Source organism: Notolepis coatsorum, assembly GCF_963971535.1.
Source record: "Notolepis coatsorum genome assembly, chromosome: 1".
In the NCBI taxonomy this organism is placed as follows: domain Eukaryota; kingdom Metazoa; phylum Chordata; class Actinopteri; order Aulopiformes; family Paralepididae; genus Notolepis; species Notolepis coatsorum.
The window spans coordinates 133,387,441-133,409,389 of record NC_140165.1 but is presented as its reverse complement, the minus strand read 5'-3'; the positions used below and the strand labels follow the sequence as shown (position 1 = coordinate 133,409,389).

Genomic DNA, 21,949 nt, shown 5'->3' with positions numbered 1-21,949 from the left:
AAATAGTTTAGATTTGTGTATGCTGTTTATGTAAAAAAAAATCTTGAAAGTAACGCAATAGTTACTTTCTGAAGTAACTAGTTACTTTTATAATTTGTAACCGAGTAAGTAATTTAGTTACTTTTTGGAAGAAGTAACTAGTAACTGTAACTAGTTACTTTTTTAAAGTAACTTGCCCAACACTATTAATATATAACAAAAACAAGTTAAAACGTTCTAAAATATCAATTAACAGACCTGTGAAATAAATAAAGAGGCTTACATTATCCCCATAGTTAAACAATAAACAGCTCATAAACATTCCAGCCAGCAGACAGCTGGTTATATTAACTATAAACCCTGCAATATCCACTCCAGCAGAGTTGGGATTTGAGCGACGGCTGCCAGCTTGCATACCATTGCCTGTCCTCACTTCCACCACAAACGGAGACTAAATTACACTGAGTGATGTGGGCTGCTGTGCAGTCACTTTGGCCTCCAGAATAATTCATTACATTTATATAGCGCTTTTCTAGACACTCAAAGCGCTCCCCACAATGTAGGGTGGAAATTGCCTCCTTCACCACCACTGGTAGCACCCAACCTTGGGCTACGCAGGCTCAATGGCTGCCATACACTGGCACCAGTCACACATCACACTAGACCAGTGGTTCCCAAAGTCGGGGTCGCGACCCAAAGGTGGGCCGCGAGCAGCGAGATGATAAAAAAAATAAAATAAAAATAAAAAAAGATTGGCCACTGAACTTAGAAGCAGGCCAGGACAGTGTTTCTAGTTGTATTCTAAAATTCTATTCTATTGTATTCTAAAATGTGACTATATGGTTTTATATTAACTTAATAAATAAACAAAAACGAAAAATCTACTTATTTCAGCGAACATTTCAAACTAAATAACAGATTATGCACATAAAACGCTGAAAACAACCGAAGCAACAATAGTATTTTAATGAGGCTATGATTATTATCATTATTATTTTGCAACAAGTTAGCCCTCTCATAAATAGCACATATAAATGAATAACTAACTTGAACTAACTTAATAGGATTGAAGTGATATTTGGCTTAAAAGATCGGTCGCCGGGGGAGCTCCAGTAGCTCACCACGTACCGCGAGTGCTATTTCAGCGCCGTGGACAACCGCGCTCGCGCGGATCTGGGGCTGAGCGCGTTCGAATCCCGGACGGCAGCCGTGCCTTTCCCAGAGTGTCTTTCCCCCCCATCTGAACCCTTTCAGCATGCTTCTGTCGGTCGAACTTGACCAAGTATGAATGCGAAGAAAAAGCGATAAACGCTAAAAGAACCAGGTGACTGGTCAAAGTTAAAAAAATTTAATAAAATCGGTCGCCTGGCAAAAAAAAAGAAAAAAAAAGCCCGACGATGTGCATTGGGCCGCGGCTCTCTGACGCCTTATTTTCTGGGCCCTGGCCTGAAAAGTTTGGGAACCCCTGCACTAGACAATGGCTGAACGGCTCAGGAGACAGGGATTGATATCAGCCAATTAAGGGGAAGGGATGATTAGGTGGCCTTGATGTCAGAGACTAGAGAATCTTCTCTAGTATTATATTCTGGTGGTGTTATAGTTCTAGGGTCCAGTGAGACCTCTTTACCACCGATTTGTGTGTGTACATGTCCACTTGCTCGCTCGCTCACCCATTCACTGCTCCGTGGGAAGTAACCCAAATTGTCATCATGCTCTGCTGTAGCAGATGGTTTAAGCTAGTGAACAACATTAAACAGCTTTCCGGGAAGCTAGAAAGCACCAGTGAAGATGTTGTATTTCCCCCTTATTTATTTAACCTCTTTTTATTTTATTTATTTATATATATATAATATATATATAATATATATATACTTTTAATTTTTTGTTGCAAGTAGACCAAAAGTAATCTTGGTCAACCAACAGCATCAAGACCAAACAATCCATTGGTTGACCAACACAGGTCAGCCCAACAATTGACCTCAGCTGCTGTCAGTATGTTTAAATCAACACACAATGCTAGGAAGAACCACACACTCAAAAAACAGACAACAGGACGTAGATTATTACATTTTGCATACCGATGCAAACACTAAAATTGCAATTAGTACATCACTGGATTATTTCTCCCACCCCTACTAAGGAGGAGATCTGTATGACACCTGTCCTACCTTGACGGGTTGGGCGATATGGCTGCCTGTTGGAAGTTTCCAGACTGCGCAGGGCTATGCATGGAATTCTGGGTGATCTTGTACTGTTGCACCATTGGCTGCTGCATGACATCTGCTTAGGGAAAAAACACAACCACAGGAACATATAAACGGGTATCAACTTACATTTGTAATTAAAGTTAGTTGTGTCATTATACTTCAGTTACATTCTCTCACTCTCACCAAGCCCACTTTTATTTTACATTATATTGTGATGCAGACATATTACATTTAGACTGGGAGCTTAAGAGAAAACGAAGCAGAGTGAAGTTATTGGTGTGTGTCCATACTTTTCTCCCTGAAGATGCCAGGATTCCTGGCCAACATGGTCTGCAGCAGAAGTGGAGCGTCTCCCTCTGGCTCATCACTGCCCAGGTTGTCCTTCAGCTCTCTGAGAAACACACATTTACATAACAGAGACCATAAGAAATTAATTATATAACAAAACACAACATCGCCCAGACCCACAGTGCAACTACGTGTTGGTGCTGCCAGCCGGCAGTATCAATGTGACAGTAGGTGGTTACACTTGGTAGCTAGCTAATGCTAGCAGGCCTAAAGAAAACTGATGAGACAGCGAACACTGAGAGCTGCTACTCATGCCGGCAGGATAGCATCCATACATTGCTGTTGTTATGCAAAGCATTCATTAACTGGTTCCCGGCCATGTGTTTCGGATCCAACGGTAGAGGGCCAACCACGGACATGTCCGTGTTTCGGATCCAACGGTAGAGGGCCAACTACGGACATGTCCGTGGCAAGGTTGTTTTGGCTTTTATTCCATTTTAATAACCTACTCAATGTCACCGAGTGGCACTGCAGATTTACCCCACTCTTGGAATTTTGAAAAGTGCATTACCGGCCAGATCCTCGTAGGGGCGCTGTCTCGATAATGCAGTGTTCCCTGTGGCAGAACGGTGCTTTATTTATTTTTTTTACTTTTAATGGAGTTTACTGTTAGCTGGAATCTATACGTGTAGCCTGTAGCTTGGAATACCTTTTGCGACGCCGAATTCACTATGCAGTAAAGGAATATATCATCAGCCAATGGACATATCGATCTACCAGATGGCGATCGATAACTGGGAAATCCTTTTGGGGATCCAACTGTAGTAAGATCTTTTTCACGTAAATTACATGCTGATCAGGCCTTGTTATCATAGCCAACCAGGCGATCAGCGAATGTGGCTAACGCCGTTATTGGTAATCAATAGGGATGGGTATCTGTGAATCGATACCGGTACCCAACGGTACCTTTTTTCGGTACTTTAGTCTCAAGAAATTTAATTTACCTACCTCAGTCGTAAAAAAAAATCCAAACTACAATTTCGACAGTTTTCGGCTTGTCATTGCTCCGACTGCTTTGTTGTTGAATCAAGTAAAATCCTAGGTAAGCATATATTGTGCGTGTGAACGTTGAGGTAAAAAAAAAAGGTAAAAAAAGGGTAAAAAAAAATAATTATTTTTTTTTTATTTTTTTTTTGGTTTCTCACTTGATTCGATACTCGGTAGTACCGACGTGTTTCGGTTCGGTACCTCAAAAGTACCGAATTCGGTACCCATCCCTAGTAATCAATATCAGAAACGACATCCCCCGCCCCCCCCCCCCTTTCATGCATTCATGGGCGACCATGAATACCGACAATATGCATTTTGAGTTTTAGCTCTAGCTTCTGTAGTGCCGAAACGCTGTTCGATTTAATGTTATTAGCTTAGCACCCTGTATCTCGCCTTCCACGAAATAGACTAGACCAAATCCCATATAACGCTTATATTCTTTTATTCATAGGACTTACTTAACCCCTAGACGTTTGCACCTAATGGGGCTTAAACAAGACTCTCGATGCTCCTTATGTTTAAATGGTGATATTGGTACATTTATGCATATGTATTATGCAGGTATGCCCTCCTGTTAAGATATTCTGGGAAGAAATAACAACGCAATTATCAGAATTTTTATTTCTGACCATACCTGTACTGCCTGTATTGTTGTTGAATGATGTTTCTCAGTTAGCAGCCTCTATACAGGTAAAGAGACACATTTTGTCCGGTCTTACGGCAGCTAAAAAGCTGATAGCATCACGCTGGATTCAACCGGATAAAATGTGCCGGAAGGTATGGGTTCTTTTTTCTTACCTATCTCGATGTGATTTATCTAGAGATATCTACCGTAATAATTTTAGGTGTTAATGAAGCCAGCATAGCAATCTGGTTAGATGTGGTGGAGAGGATAAAGGTTAGTATATGAATGTGTAATTCCTGGTGTTAAGCGTAATAATGGATGGTTTGTCCAAGAGGGGTTCCTGAGGGGGGGGGGGAGAGCGAGCAAGAGCATAATGTATTGTATTGTTTTTATTATGGGTAAATCTTTTAATCTACATTTATTCTGATTCAAGTACTGGACTGTCATTATTGTTATTATTATGTCAATCATAGTCCTGTGATTTATTGTGGATTTCTACTGTTTATGTATTGTGTGTCTGGTTTTATGTAAAAAAAAAAGGTAAATAAAAAAACATTTGTTAAAAAAAAACGCTTATATTCAAGACGCTATAAATGAGAACGTATTGATTAAAAAAAAAATCTTTAAGCCATTTTGAAGGGACGGTTTATGGTCTCAATTGACAATGAGAATGGACAGATAGCAATACTATAAAGTATAGATTTAGCTCTACAAACAGCCTCACGCACAATGCAAGTCTGTTTTGAAATGCTGGCCTTATAGAGTGAGATTAGACGGCCCCCAATGGCTACTACTTGGGTTTTCAGAAAAAGGCCAGCTATGTGACGCTAATCTCTAGCTAGTATCGTGTATTTGCATCCTCCCCTCTCTCCAGTGTGTGTGTGTGTTTGTGTCTATCTGTCTGTCTCAGAACAGGAGATGTACTCAGCCGTTTTTCAGTCTAGTATTAGTATTGGTGTTGCAACACGCTGCCACTCAATTTAAGCACTCTGTACGATGCCATTGTTGTTGTGATGTGGGAGTTTGCACACGCGGGGTAAGGGAGAGGTGGGCTATCGCGTCAACGGTTCAGGAAAAGACTTGTATCGCTTGTAAAGACGGCGACGCAAGGGAAGCGTCTTCAGAATTGCGCACTCTGAGAGCCGGTTTCAGAAAATAGTGTCTTCAGGTTGCCAGAACGCAATTCCGTGTGGATGAAAGGTGCATACGATCAAATACTTTGACTGATACGACCGAAATCGGTTTCGTCTGGACATGGCCTTACATTAGTTACACATTTGGGATCTGCCCAGAAACAACCAGTCTTCTACTATTGGCCACTGAGCACCTCCACTGTAGCAGTTGGTGGTTAAATGCCTTGCTCAAGGGCACCTAAACAGCTCACTGTCAATTAGGGCTGCACGATTTTGGGAAATAATCGAATTGCGATTTTTTTTGACAGATATTACAATTGCGATAAAATTTGCGATTATAACATAATAAAAAAAAGCAGCCCCAACAGAGGTTTATTGTAAAATGCGGCTTGCATCTGGTCTACGCGGTGGGTCTGTTCGGGACACGAGCCTGAAAATGTTTCTTTTTACCTGGGAATTGATACCGCTACCCAATGGTACCTTTTTTTCTGTACTTTACTTTGTGTCTCTGAAGTCTAGACTCACAACACACAATCTAAACCCCCTTACCTCCATCTCCCAAACCGTTCCTACAACAACTTTTTTTTATGTAGCATGATCATGCATATTTATTTTGTATTATAATTTTTTTTATGTTTAAAATGCTGTCAGGCGATTAAAAAAATTTATCTAATTAATAACAGGATTTGTAATTAATTAATCTAATTGATCGCACTTTAATCGCAGAAGGCAGAATTCAGTACTGTATCTACAAAACCTTCTGTTTAATCATCTTCCCTTTATTAATTTGCTTAGATTTTTCAGGTCTGGTAAATTTTTGCATGGTGTTTTTCACAGTAAAAAAAATTATATTCTCATTAGGTTCATTACAATTTACTCAAGCCTAGTAACAGACACAGTATTTCTGACACTGGGAATACATTCCCTGAGATCCATAGATTCAGATACCAAGAACATGCAAATGGACCATTAAAATGTAAATGTAAATGTTTATTCTACATTTTAATGGGATGAATGAGTTAATTTTCATAACGCGATAATTAATCTAATTAACGTGATAAACTGACAGCCATAGTTTAAATATCAACATTATCTGGCAATCCTCAGTAAATACTATCAAACTACTCTGAGGTCAGACCAGATATGAGACGTCACATGCACACACACACAGAAAAGGAGAATGGCTTAAATGATTTTAAGAATACTTCAGCTAATGAAGTTAAATGTTTATTATCACCAACTATCCAGTTCGTTTTTATAGTGCAACGTTTTGCTACTTAAACATGAATTGAACAAGTAGAGAGTAGTGTTGTCACGATACTGGAATTTCGAACTTCGATACGATACCTTGAAAAGTATCGATATTCAATACCATTTTAGATACCACAGGGAAAAAAGTTCAATCTTTAATCGCCAAGGACGAGTTAACACGTCATTCTCCGCCATGCGTAATCTGCCAATGACGCCGTAACACGTCATTGAGATCAATATTTCAAAAATCTGTGATGGCAATCATATTTCACCCACGGAGACTTGAGATCTGTTGATCTCCTCTCAACTCTCCAACGGTTCAAGAGCGCCATCTGGTGGCCGATCGGCGGATCGCCCAAACAGCAAACCGGAAACCGAAAGTGGTGCTCATCCAAATTCGGTCCGGCCACTCGCTATAGCTCCCGGGGCTCCATCTCGACACACTGGATAATCAATCGCTCGCCCTAACTCAATAAACAACGTTATTTGAACGTATATAGTATTATACAACCTGGAAATGGTTCATCTAGATCAACATCCCATAATAGCAAACTTTCTACTCCAAGCTGATCGCCCAACGGCCCGAGGAGACTGGGGTAAGTTTCAGCGTTTATTATTACCGTGTTCGATACAAACTGCTCTGATGATCATATCACCCACACTACACGAATCATCTAACGTTGGCCACGGAATTATAAACGACCCCCCCCCCCCATCCGGTCAACATCAGATGATGAGTAGTAACTTCTAGAAGCACGTACATTTGACATTTTTTATCTGGCGCCGATCGCTATCAAACTGTATTTGATCATCAATATAATGCATTTATGGCTATAACTCACGTTCTGCAGAATGCTGCAGAAAACGATAAAAACATATTTATACTTTAGACCATATTTTAGTATGAATATGTGAATGAAAAAGTAGAACGTTGCTACATCCTAAACGATAGATACTTGACGTTGAATGGGCCATAGTAATGTCAATTTAGCAATACAATTTAAAAAGTTATAGCCCTGCAAAGAAGGGGAACATCTCCATAGACTTTCAACAGTGGCAGAGAGGGGTATATGATCAGAATAATCCCTGGCAGATAAAGAATCCCTGGCAGATAAAGGGTTCAAATGTAAAAAAAAGAAAAGAAAAAAAATATTTTTCTTTTAATAAATTTAGCTTTTGTTGCTGGTTGATTCTCCTCAGCTTCTCTCTGGTACTATAAGAGAAGATAAATATAACACTTTTAAAACCATTTGTTTATCTTTAGATCACACATAAAAATAACTAAATGATATAATCTTAGAAATTAAGTAAAGTTAATAGTACTGCGTGTTAAGCATAACAGATTGATTGACTGGTCTCGTCCCCCCCTGCTTCAAAACAGCCTCCGTCACCCCCCATCATCAAGAAACCCGGCCTCGACCCAGACGAGCTAAACAACCACCGTCCGATCTCCAACCTTCCTTTCCTTAGTAAAATCTTGGAAAGAGCAGTGGCCGTCCAACTCCAACAATACATGTCCAACCATGAGCTCTATGAGCCTTTTCAATCCGGCTTCAGAACTCAACACAGCACAGAGACCGCCCTCATCAAAATCACCAACGACCTCCTCCTTGCAGCTGACTCTGGCCACATTAGCATCCTCATCCTCCTGGACCTTTCTGCAGCATTCGACACAGTCTCCCACTCCATCCTCCTCAACCGCCTATCCAACAACATCGGCATCACTGGCTCAGCACTCTCCTGGTTTCAATCCTACCTCACCACCCGGACACAGTTCATCACCATCGACGACTCCAGTTCCACCCCGGCCCCAGTCAACCAAGGCGTCCCCCAAGGCTCCGTACTTGGCCCAATCCTATTCACCATTTACATGCTCCCCCTCGGTCAGATCATCCGCCGCCATGGCCTCAGCTTCCACTCCTATGCCGACGACACTCAACTCTACCTCTCCACCAAACCATCCACCCATCTCCCCCCACACTCCCTTATCAACTGCCTTCACGAAATAAAAACCTGGATGTCATCTAATCTCCTCAAACTCAACAACAATAAAACCGAGCTCATGGTTGTGGCACCCAAGGCTCTGCTCCGGAAGGTTGGGGATCTCACCCTCAACATTGACGGCTGCTCCATCTCCCCATCCCCTAAGGTCCGCAACCTGGGCGTTATCCAGGACTCCACCCTTTCCTATCAATCCCATGTCAATTCCCTCACCAAATCCGCCTTCTTTCACCTCAGAAACATTTCCAGACTCCGACCATCACTTTCCGACACCACAGCTGAGACCCTCATCCACGCCTTCGTCACCTCCCGCCTGGACTACTGCAACGGGGTCCTGTACGGGGTCCCAAGCAAAACCCTGGACAGGCTCCAGTATGTTCAAAATTCAGCTGCCAGGGTTCTAACCCGCACCAAACCCTGGCAGCACATCACCCCCATCCTCATCCACCTCCACTGGCTCCCCATCAAATCCTGCATCACCTACAAAACCCTCCTGCTCACCTACAAATACCTTCACGCCCTGGCACCTCAGTACCTCACTGACCTCCTCCACCCCTACACTCAGTCACGGTCCCTGCGATCCACGGACACTGGTCAGCTCTCCATCCCCCGAACCAGACTACGGATGTTCGGGGACAGAGCTTTCAGTGTGGCAGCTCCCACCCTCTGGAACTCCCTCCCCGCAGAACTCCGCACCGCCCCAACTCTGGACTAATTTAAAAAAAAATAACTGCTCAAAACCCACCTCTTCAACTTGGCCTTCAACCCCTAACTTTCTCACTCTGTATGAATATGTTGTGTCTGTCCACTATGTTGTTAATTTGTCATCTCCCCCCCCCCCCCCCTATGTAAAGCGACCTTGGGTCCTCTGAAAGGCGCTATATAAAACGAAGTTATTATTATTGCAAATTGTATTAACAGATTTCAGAATGGGCACAATACAGTACAGCTCAATACACACAATTGTTAACACAATGGGGACCAGCCACGAGTTAACTCGGGTTTCTGTGCCATGCGTTGTGGACCAGAGCCACGAGTTAACTCGTGGCAAGTTGTTATTGTTTTATTCCATATTAATCACTGTATCAACGTCCCCCATCGACTCTGCAGATCTACCCGCATTTGTGATTTCGGCAACATGCAATACCGGCCAGATCCTCTTAGGGGCGCCATCGCTCCACTGCAGTATCAGGCGAATGGGGGAACATTTTCTTTTATGGGCGTTTCATATGAGCCTGATCCCAAGCGAACATCCTCCACCGTTGATCACGGTTCGAAGCGCAGATTTCAGCCTGGAATAATGGGATTTATGATCAGCCAATGGACATATCGATCTACCAGATGCCGATGAATAATGGGGAAATGCTGCCGGCGATCACATGGGCTGACGGTAGGACACTCTTCACCCAAATTACAGCCGGATCAGACATTGTTGTAAAACGCAAGCGATCGATCAGTGAATGTGGCTACTTGCACGGACACTGTATTGCTAATCAATAATACTAATCGGCGTCCCCCGCCGCCCCCATTTCATACATAGATGCTCTGTAATAGTCCGGATGATAAGCAGTTTGTTTTATTTCATTCGTATATATACAACAGAAATGCCATTCGATATAACGTTACTAGCCTTTAGCCCTATAAATAGCTTTCCAGAAAAAATATGAGACGAAAACTGCGATAAAGCTTATATTCACGGCGCTATAAAATGACAACCAACCGATGGATTTTTATTTTCTATAAGCCATTATGAAGGCACAGTTTATGCACTCAAGTGACAATGAGAATGGACAGATAGCAATACTATAAAGTATATATATAGCTATCCAAAAGTACATCGGTTTGTTTACAAAGCGTTGTCCTCCAGCCACATATTAGATGGCGACGGCCGGTCGTCAAAGTGTTAAGGGGATGCAGACCAGAGAAAGACTTTTGTCTTGTTTACATCAGGGTCCCCCATTTTCAATTCATCATAACATATATGAAAAAAATTATTTGATCAAATTTAATTTATTACCTTTTTTCAACTGCAAAGTAAAACTTTGTCAACATGTTTTATCTAATAAAATAAAGTTCAGAGAGAGAGAGAGAGAGAGAGAGAGAGAGAGAGAGAGAGAGACGGGCTCCCCGCTCAGCTGTTTTCTCTGTCTTGAGCAGGGTTGGCTAGGAAGAACAGTTCAGCCCTACTGTCAATGCAGGGGTCAAACTGGCGACCTTCCGGTCACAAGCCCACTTCTCTAACCTTTAGGCCACTGCTTTAAAACACTTTGCCACTCTGCCAGTGACCCGTGTCTCATTTTGGGCCCCAAGCAATATTCCACAAAACCAGGTTATAAAGGATTAAAGAAAAACTGCTATTCATATATTAATCAATTCTCCCTGGCAAGAGTCCAAAAAGATTGAGTCAAATGAGCTTCTAAGTTAGGTGTTTTGGGCTGTTACCATAGAACCAGACAAAACAATCATTTGTGCCAGCAAATGTGCATGCTCACATACACACAAATAATTGATGTCCACATCACTGTCACTTACACACACATGCTCATATTGCAAACAAACCATACACTTGCACGCAGTTGGGTTCTCCCTAAACAGTTTAACAGAGCTGTCCTAAAACATTTCCTAACTGTACAACTACATACACACAATTGATCCCTTCAGAGTAGAGCATCACTTCATACTGTAAAATGACAAGACTAGTAGAGCATCACTTTGTAAAATAAAAAAGCAGCAGCGTATAAACACACATACCGGTACACATTTTGTAATACTCACATGTGCTCTGTGGAGACCTGATTGAGGCTGTGGGCCAGCTGGGAGGCCAGGCTCTCGTCCCGACAGGCCAACAGACAGGTGACATCCTCAGCAATCCTCCCATTGTACAGCAGGCTCTTAGTGGTGGTGGCCGGGAGAGGAGAGGGCAGAGGGAGCTGGTTCAACACTGAGAGGTGGAGAGAAAGAGAGTGAGGGATGGACAGATGCATGGGGAGAGAGAGAGAATAGACAAAGAGGAAATGAAGGAAACGGGAGAGGAGCAGGAGAAGAAAGGAGCGATGAGGGAGAAAAGGGAGTCGTCAGTCACACAGACAGAAAAAGCCCTTGAATTTTTATATTTCTGTTGACATGACATTTAACCCAGTAGCTGAAACCACAGGGGGGAGAGAAGGAGAGATATGTTGTGACTGGAAGTGTCACTCACAGTCTGTGAGGCTAGCGATCCCAGCGAGAGTGGTGATGGGAACATGAGGCATATCCCCATTCATGCTGAAGGTGGAGGTGAGGGAGTGTGTCGATACACAGGTAGATCAGGGGGTCGATGACGACGCACCCGTCCTCACATCTCCTTATACCTGCAAGGGGAGGGAGAGGGAGAGAGAAGAGGGGGGGGGGGAAGGAGCGGGGGAAAGTGGGGCAGAGAAGAGGGATAGCACGAGGGAGGTGAAGGGATGGGGGAAAGAAAACAGATCAAATTAACAGAAAATAGATATACAGAAAGGTAGGAGAGTGACAGGAATATTCAACACGTTCTTGTTCAACTCTGCATTGCGTGGACAGCCTGCGCCACTTAAAGGCTTTGGCAAACTATGCCACAGTTCAACTCGGGGAACCGTGTCGGTGCTCTCTGATGCTCACCACTCCTGCCATGCAGGGTCATTCAATGAGTTAAAAGTATCTCACGGTACGCTGGACTAATGCAGTGCTACTTACCTCCACAAGTGCAACCATACCGTATGTCACGTTGCTTGTCTACACACTGTACGTGAGGTCTTGTCATTGTACCATGTGTAATTCCTACGACAAGACTTACATTTACATTTAGTCATTTAGCTGACACTTTTATCCAAAGCGACTTACAAGTTCTGTACGACAAGACAGCAAGAAGGGTACAACTCTATCAGCTGAGTAACAATGTTTATCAAAGTGTTGCGTGTTACAGTGTAGGTTAGTTTATTAGGAAAAGTGCATGACAGTAAGGTTAGTCACGGTTAGATTATTTTTTTTTATATATCATTTCAGATAATGGTTGAAGAAGTGAGTCTTTAGTCGACGGCGAAAGATTGGACGGGATTCGGCTGTCCTAACTGAGATGGGTAGTTCTCACACACACACACAAATCGAAGTAAAAAAAAAAGATTTTTTTCCCTTTTTTTTTTTTATAAACTTCGATTTTTTTTTTTAATGTTCGAAGCTTGTGCCATCGAACGAAGCTTCGAAGCTTCGAAGTATTTAAGACAGCCCTAGTGTGGTCCATGTCAAGTCCTCGGATATGTAGGCTCCGAGGTACTTAAAGCTGTTCACTCTCTCAACCGGTGCCCCGTCGATGCTGAGGGGGCTGTAGTCCTTGACCCCCGACCTCCTGAAGTCCACAATCATCTCCTTTGTTTTGCTGACGTTCAGGGAGAGGCTGTTTTCCTGGCACCATCCCGCCAGGACCTTGACCTCTTCCAGGTAGGCCCTCTCGTCGTTTGCAGAGATCAGGCCCACCACCACTGTGTCGTCAGCAAATTTGATGATTGTGTTGCTACTCCGCTGAGCCACACAGTCGTGTGTGTACAGGGAGTAGAGGAGGGGACTCAGAACACAGCCCTGGGGGGCCCCTATGTTGAGGGTGATGGATGAGGAGGTGCAGTTGCCTGCTCTCACCCCCAGGTCCCTGAGCTTGGCTATGAGTTTGGAGGAGACTATGGTACTGTGCGTGCATGTGTGTAAATTAGCTCTTGCTACAACCCTGCATGTTTACATTTTGTACTTGATGTTCATTAACACTTTGAATGCCATCCACGAGTTTTCTTGTGTTTACCCCCCGCGGGTTGAATGCCCACTCACGAGAATATTCGCTAATATTTTTTTATTAGCGATCTGAAATCATATTGCATCAAGCGTCCCTACCGTTGGAGATCCAGTCACCCCAGGCGCTCAGATGTGAAAAAAGCACCCCATATCGTCTCCCAGATGGTAATTCACCCTTTTGGATTAGACTTAAAAAAAAACTGCACTCCACATTTTACTTCTCACTCATGTAACCGGGGTCTACCAGAGTTCACTCTGGAGCCTTGGAGAATATGTGTTTTACTGTATACACGATGGATCAATCAAATGAGCGATTTTTTCTAATGGCTATCAGGAATTGGAATAATCCATTTGGATACCATCTGATCTCAGGTAAGGAATCTATGTTATCAGTATTAGGATAATTAGACCAGTTTTCACGGATATATAAGCTTTTATGTGATTATGGTGATAGGCTGTTTGACCATCAGGAAATAGGAGAATAGATTTTCAACTGGCGGCACGAGCGTGCATGCGTACACATATACTATCGATCATCTAGCGTTTATTTGAAAACGATTCATAAATAGGCCAAAAAATTACAAGGTTCTAGAATATTCCAGTAAAAGGCGATTATCATAGAATGTGTTGTTTTTTCCGTGAAAACAAGAGATTTTCAAAATGCTAGAAAACGGAAATGAAGCGATAAAAAAACAATCTGCCATGACAATGTTGACTGGAAAATGAGTCTTTGATAAGCGACGGGCAGATTAGACACAGCCATAATTTAAAACATAGATTAGGCAATATTAACGTTAACATTGGAGTGGATGTGGGCATTCAAGGGGGTAAAAAGGAAAACACGGCTGGCTCCCAAAGTGTTTAACATGTGCTGTCCCTATCAAATAAACTATCAAATCAAACTACTGCTACAGAAGTAACAGTCACTTAACTTTAGCTTTTGCCCCTTTTATGCATACAATGCCTATGTTTTGGCTAGTGTTGCTCTTCTAGAAAAATAATCCTTTCAGGGTTGCCTATTGAAATACTGTACACCTCCAGTACAGAAACATTGTTTATGAGTTTGCGTGTCAGGTAGACCATTGATTGACAGTAGAGTCTGCCAATTACGTCACATCGCTTGCACTCCGGCCGTCCGGCGCTGCAGCTGGACCCTATTGCCCATCTCTGCTGTTGATAACGCTAGCCAAGTTATTATACACACAGATACACAGTGGGCTAGTGACTTTGGTGTAGGGGTGTAACAATGCATCGATCCTAAGGGGAAAATTCAACTGCATCGATTTGAAAATGTTAGAATCAATTATCGCAATTTTAATGTGTACACGTTATGTTATTGTCATGTCCGTTACAGCCAACACAACGACATAATACGCTACTGCATCAACGTTATGATTAACAAAGCAAGGCATTCGTTTTGTTGCATTACCGTTATATTACTATTGCTATCGATAAATCTAGGTGTTCTAAAATCTATTGCTATTGGTAAGACTATATAATAAGTTAGTGTCTCGGAAAACGCAGAGCCCTGATCACAATGGCGGAGTTTCAGGACGTAAACAAGCAAAATGAGAGCTTCCGATTGGTCATTTGCTTTATTTCCCATGAAACCAGTCACGTCACTCTACTGTGATTGGACCGTTGGCTTGAGTGCAATGTGGGACTTGTAGTTTAACGATTCTCAACGGAGAAATAAAAAAAAGGACGACTGAGGCTGTAATCTGCACTCGCACCAGCGTTTCCGTTAGCCGGTAATTACCGGTATTTGACCGGCAAAATCTGTTGAAGTCCGACATATTTAATCTCTCCGGTCTTAATGTCCGGTGAAAATAATTCCCTGAGTCTAAGCACAATTTGATTATTTGAATTGTATTAAAATAGGCTAAAATTAAATAGCCTATGCGATGAACGAAACGATCATTACATTTGTTTCCTCGTTGCTTCTAATAATGACAACGACGTTGTCAGCGAGAGCTTAGTGCTGGGTGTGCGAACTTTTGTGAAGCTGCAGAGCCGGAGCAGCAGCAGCACAATGCAGTATTCCAGCAGTACTCCAATTCAGCCATTTTCAATTCAATGTTGGGTGGGGGGCGCTGCTGTGCGGTCCCCAGAAAATAGCCAATAACAGCTGAATCAGCTGCTCTGCAGCGCCATACTCTTTGCAAATAAGTCGTTGCGAGGTGGAGAGTCGTCACGCAAACCCACGATAATGTTGCCGTCTCTCTCTGCCAAATTTCTCAGTTCTTCGCTTGATATAATTAATACAAATGTCCAATATAACGGAATTCGTTAGCTCATAAAAATGTGATTATAACAGACTGTTGTTTATTAATGTCGGGCGACTGCCCACAGACACCTATTTGATTTAAAGTCGGCAGCAGCACGAGTCTCGGGACTTATTTTATTTGGAATATAATGACTTTATACGCAAAAGTAGCCTAGTTTTAAGTAAAAATATTATAAATCTACATGCCTTGATGATGTCATTCTTTTGTTTTGTTGTCATTCTTTTGCCTATCAATTGTTTTTAAGCTCAATAAACTCTGACTGGAATCTCTCTCATTTGACCGGTAGATTGAAATCTACCGGACACTGAGGCCGGCAACAATTTTTTCTAACGGAAACCCTGACTCGCACACCGTGCGCGTAATTGATTTTTCAGGTTCGCACACATATATTTTTAGGGGCATATGCGAGCAATATGGTCGCACTGTAGAGCCCTGTGATAAGATGGCCAGAGACATAATTCTAGACCAAAACCAATAAGAATGGGGGTCTGAACTGTGCAAGTGGGGTGTTGTGTGTGTGTGTGTTCATAAGATAAGATAAGACAAAATATTCCTTAATTGACCCCATTGGGGAAATTTGGGATCCATCTCTGTGGCTGTGCTTTCATCTGCTTTGTATATAACTAACTTTCACGAGGAATTGTCCGATAGTAATTCATGGCTTTTAATGAGACAATGAAGCCAAAATAATGAAGCGATACGTGAACAGGTTAACTAGGCCTGCCGCGATAAGCAATAAATCGATTAATCGGCGCGATAATTAAAATGAATGCAATGATTTTGACGGGCGCGATTAATTGCTATTTGCGCGTTTGTTTTAATGCGGCGGAACCAGTACCCCTTGTCAGTCACTCTCCGTGTGGGGGGCCGCTGGCCTTGCTACAGAGTACAGCACGGGCACTAGCAACGCCACATAGCTTAACTACATTTCTCAATAGTGTTGCTCCTTTTAACCAAGTAGCGTTCTTTGTAGTGTAACGTTAGCTATTTTTAGACCCAAGTAGTTACTCGCTACTGCCCGGAGAAACTGGACTGCTAAATAAAGATTAAAGATCTAGCGTTGATGCTATTCAATGCTAACAACATTAGCTAAATAGCTAACAAACGAAATACAACGTATAGCATAGCTACAACTACAACACAGAATAACGTTAATACAATTACATGAATCATTGTTTACAATGAACGGGTGGGGCTAGTCAAAGGACTGGACACAAGTTAAACATGAATTAATTTATTATAACAGGTAGTTTCGAGTCGTGCCTACGCACCACAGGGCTACTATTCTATTCTATACGGCTTTGACGCTTCCTCCTCATCGTTGATTGCCTGTAGTAGCTGCATCTAACGTTAGTAGCTAACGTTAAAACTAACCTAAAGTTAGTTGTTCACCAACAATCTCAACATTTGTTTTATCATTAGCTCAAAAACACAGAACCGGACGAGACAAGTTGTCTGCTCAATACGTTCTGCTAGGATAATAACAACAATACTTCCGCTCCGGACCGGTGGGTGGGTTTCAAAATAAAAGTCTAAAACACCGGAAAAGACGTTTATTTTGTACAGCGTTTTCCTCCACGAGTACTCAAGTACATCATGTGATCAACCGATCTGGATTATTTTTGCCCATCCCTAGTTTATCCTGTGCTGAAGTCTCCATTCCAATAGAGATAGTAGATATTTTGGTGTTTATTTGATTATTGTTTCACTGCCTTTTTATTTATTACGTTTCCAGTTTTTTCATCACACTTTATTAACATTTTGTACATGGTACCGCAAGGTACATTAATAATACATGTACATGTTAAAAGGATGACACAAAAAGCCAGACAGAGGGCTTGTTTCCAGTTTCAGTTTGTTTTATAATAAACAATCAAACTGAGCATTTTTTTATTTAGGATATTTAAAATGTCTTCCAATGTTAAATAAAGGTTTATTGCACTTTGAAACGGTTTCCTTGCATTATTATGCTATTTTTAATTTTTTTACACTTACATTTTTATTTTCAGTTTTTTGATTTACAAACAAAACATCCACATACAACAATACAATTGGCGGTCAAAATTATAAACGACAGTACAATACAATTCGATAGATAAGAACTAAAAGATATAGCTGATAGTAGAAAAAATTATATCAAAATCGAATGACGAGTTGACCTAAAATAAATTCACTAAAGGGGAAAAGGGAAAAACAAAACAAAACAAAAACAAAGAAAAGAGATAAACAATAAAAAATACAAAAAATAAAAATGACATGGGTTCTTTAATATATAATATAATATAATATAATTTAGGACCTGCTCCGAGGTCACCATTTGGCACACATGCGAACCATGCATACAATGCGTATCTGCGATTAACCCATTCTTTGGTACCTTCATAGTTTATTTTCGTTTCGATTTTTCTTCTTGTCTCCTTTTCACTCTCCTGTGATGTCGTTTATTTTTTTCCTATACTCTTCCCACTTCTCCTCAGCCTATGTGTGATTCTCTCCATTTCCTGTATCCCACCCACTATCTCTGTCCATTGTTCCCTCGTCGGTGCTTCTACTCTATACCACATTTTCGTCAGTGCTTTCTTGGCTGCTACTAGTAATATCTTAATCAAGTATATGTCTTTCCCCTGAATTCCTTCCTGTGTTAAGTTGCCTAAATACAATACTTGTCCTGTCTGGGGTATTTCATATCCTACTATTTCATTTATTATCCCTCCTATCTCTTCCCAATAGTTCTTTATTATCTGACATCCCTAGAATATGTGTGTGTGGTTTGCTATTTCCTGTCCACATTTTCTCCAGCATGGTTTCTGTGTTGGTGTATAGTTGCCCTGTATTTCTGGTGTTATAAAAAAAATCGAATTATGTTTTTCCACCCAAACTCCCTCCATATCCTTGACCCTGTGGTTGTGTGTTGTATCTTACATATGTTATACCATTCTTCTTCTGTTATCTCCGTTTCTAATTCCTTCTCCCACTTTTCCTTTATATATTTGGTTGTGATGTCCTTGCTGTCCATTATTGCCTGATATAGTGCCGATATCCCCCCCCCCCCTTCCTTCCTTCCTTCGTATGCTTTTACCATTATCTTAATTATAACATTCTGATCTTTGTCTTTGTCTAGTTTTATTTCCTTGTTGTAGTAGTCCCTAATCTGTAAATATCTAAGTGGTCACTATTCTCTAGTCCGAATCTTTCTTTCAATTTTTGTAGAGTCTGACTTCTGTCATTGTACATATTGCTGTTATGCCCCCCCTCTCCCATCTTTTGAACCCATGATCTTCTTTCCCTGGTTTGTATTATGCTATAATTATATTAGTAAAAAAAATAAAAAGGTTAATTGAAAAATGTTGGGAAATACATTTCTCAAAAAAGAACAAATCTCTCAAAACTGCAATAATATCGCTTATCGCAATATTTTCTGGGACAATTAATCGCCCAGCAAAATGTGTTAGGCCTAACAAAATTAATAGTTGGTTTCAGGTTGGTTGTCAGTTTGGCCATGGGTAGGTAGGGAATTTATTTTATTTAATTTTTTTATTTTATTCTTTCCCACGGCGACTATGGATAGGGAATTTCTTTATTTAATTAAAATGTTCACAACAACATGGATGCATGTACTCTGCCAGCATGTTTAATATCCATAATACTAAATGTTTGACTAAGATTTCTATGAAACGTTATTAAAAAAAAAAAAAAAAAAAAAAAAAATTATATAATTTTTTCTAAAAACTCATAAAATATATTGGGTCGCACCTAAATCGGCAGGGTCGGTCGGCAACCTGAAACCAACTATTAATTTTGTTAGGCCTTATTGTGACAGGCCTAAGGTTAACCAATACAAAGCCGCCCAGAGCCATGGCTTAACTACGTCTGTGTAGGCTTAAGTTAGGCTTAAGTTAGGATAATGTGGATTGTGGATAATGCCATTTGAGGTGATGATTTCAGGAGATGCAGAGAAAGGCATTGCTAGAAGCACCTACATGACCTGTGCATGCGTCACCACAACTTGCCGCACATAGCCGACAGCAGCAGTCTTGTGCACCGCAGGGGGCGGTAAGCTTAAAGCTCCAAAACGTTGAAAAACTGACGACCACCACAGTGAGCTATTTGTTAGGGGTGGGACGATACATCGATCCAGATCGATATATTGATCTATTATCAATAATCAAATTGATGCAACGTAAAAAGATCGATTCATATTGCGATACTCTTATTTTGAAAATCCGGCGACGTCATCGCCCCGCGCCCAGTGTTGTGAAACTCTGTTTAACATCAACAGCACACAGCAGTAGCGTCTAGAGCGTCACTAGAGCAAGACTAGTGTGCCTATTCTGTGACCCAAAACATGTCCCTGCTGTTTTATTCCGCAACGGGTCCAATGCATCTAACCTGCTTTGCAATCCTCGCCACTCAATTATGCCCATGTCGCGTAAAGATCGAAGATAACGTTACGTTAGCGTAACCTTACAAGCTAACCCAGAGCCATAGGCAGAGAGAAGTGGGGACTGGGAAGGAGGGTGCATTCTCGGGATAGCCCCACTAACCTCTTCGGACTCCCAATATGCCTTTTCCAGCCAAAATACAGCTCTGTGACAGTGAATAGGATATTAATATCTGTCTGGAAGAGCTCAAAAATAAAAATGTCAAATGATATTTCCATTGCCTTTTTTTTTGTTGATTTTAATGTTACTGATTGTGTTAAATGGGCATATAATATCGTCTCATATCAATCGCAGGCACCTGAATCGAATCGTATCGTATCATATCGTGGCAGACTGTGTGATATCGGATAATATCGTATCGTTGTCCAAAGAATCGATATCGTAATCGTAATGAAACTGGTGATTCCCACCCCTACTATTTGTAGTAGGGCTGGGCGATAAAACGATAACGATAACTATCGCGATAAATTATTTCCTCGAAATAAACATGAAACGTGGTCGCAAAGTTTCGATATATCGATTTTCCAAGCTTGGCTCCGTTCAGCCTCGGCTCAGCACAACAACAACCAGCGTTACGTGATGACGTACTTACGCACAACAGCTAACAACCAATCAGTGAAGGAGATGGCCGAGACCCGGAAGGAGGTAGGACTCACTCAACAACAAGGCTTGCTAGGCTAATTAGCTTGCACGGCATTGTTTTATATATTTACGTGCCGAGTATGTGTGTGTTTTGAATTCTGAGGCCACGTTTATGGTAGTGTGGGATATACAGTGGACGTCGTTTCAATATATTGTGGCGGAAGAGAGTATTTTAGTATCATATTTAGCACATTGTCATGGAATACATCGCTTAGAACCAACAGGCTGGCTAGGATAACTAGCTTGCACGGCACTGTTTTATATATTTACGTGCCGAGTATGTGTGTGTTTTGAATTCTGAGGCCACGTTTATGGTAGTGTGGGATATACAGTGGACGTCGTTTCAATATATTGTGGCGGAAGAGAGTATTTTAGTGTCATATTTATTGTCATGAGATACTCCGCTTGTCGGCTAACGTGCGCAGACTGATGACGACATCAACTCGACTTGAGACATTCGCAGCAGCATAAGAAGTTAATTAAACTTGACGGACATTATATCGACGATAATTATCGATATCGAATTATATGAAAATAATTTTATAATTTTATCGCGATAACGTTTTTGGTCATATCGCCCAGCCCTAATTTGTAGGGGTGTAAAGGTACACGTATCTGTACTGAACCGTTTCAGTACTGGACCTAAGGTTCAGTACGGCTGTGTACCGAACGAATACAACGGTAGGTTAACCACTAACAGTGTTTCCCATTAATTACCTAGACTGTGGCGGCCCGCCACAGTTTTATAATGAACCAAATTTATTTTATTAATATATATATATATTTTTTTTAATATAAAGTTTGTCAATAGGGATGTATCAGTAGTATTGGCAGTGGTAGTAGTCGTAATAGTAATCCAGTATATATTTATATTTTCTAAAAAATAAAGGCTTGGGCGGTATAATTTTTTTCATACCGTCATACCTTGATGACCTAATACCCCGGTATACGGTATATGACGGTATGACTTTCATTTTCATCAGCGGGGTGGGGGGGGGTGGTGGGGGGGGGGGCGGCGGAGCTAACAATATACTCGTTATTATCACCATACATAACGCTTGCTTATATTGAAACTAGGGGTGGGACGATACATCGATCCAGATCGATACATCGATGTAATTATCAACAATCGAATCGGATCGATGCGATGTAATAAGATCGATTCATATCGATACTCTTATTTTGAAAATCATGTGGCGAGTCTCATATCCGCCCAAGAACAACAGCAGTAGCTCCGTGTGTGTAGACGTTA

At 41.4% G+C, this 21,949-nt stretch overlaps 1 protein-coding gene across 5 annotated transcripts in view; it reads right to left on the bottom strand.

Moving 5' to 3' along the window:
• The window catches only part of LOC311241000 (nipped-B-like protein A), a 143,976-nt gene that overhangs the window by 109,093 nt on the left and 12,934 nt on the right, over positions 1–21,949 (bottom strand). For 3 of the 5 annotated variants that reach the window (XM_084329645.1, XM_084329647.1, XM_084329648.1), the window contains exons 3-6: positions 11,734–11,884; positions 11,310–11,475; positions 2,477–2,577; positions 2,148–2,262 (exon numbers count right to left, since the gene is read on the bottom strand). In XM_084329645.1, the coding sequence (XP_084185771.1) occupies positions 2,148–2,262; positions 2,477–2,577; positions 11,310–11,475; positions 11,734–11,797 (446 nt within the window). In that variant the 5' untranslated portion in view covers positions 11,798–11,884. The remainder of the gene's footprint in view (positions 1–2,147; positions 2,263–2,476; positions 2,578–11,309; positions 11,476–11,733; positions 11,885–21,949) is intronic. The other 2 variants (XM_084329646.1, XM_084329649.1) reach the window with 1 other exon arrangement.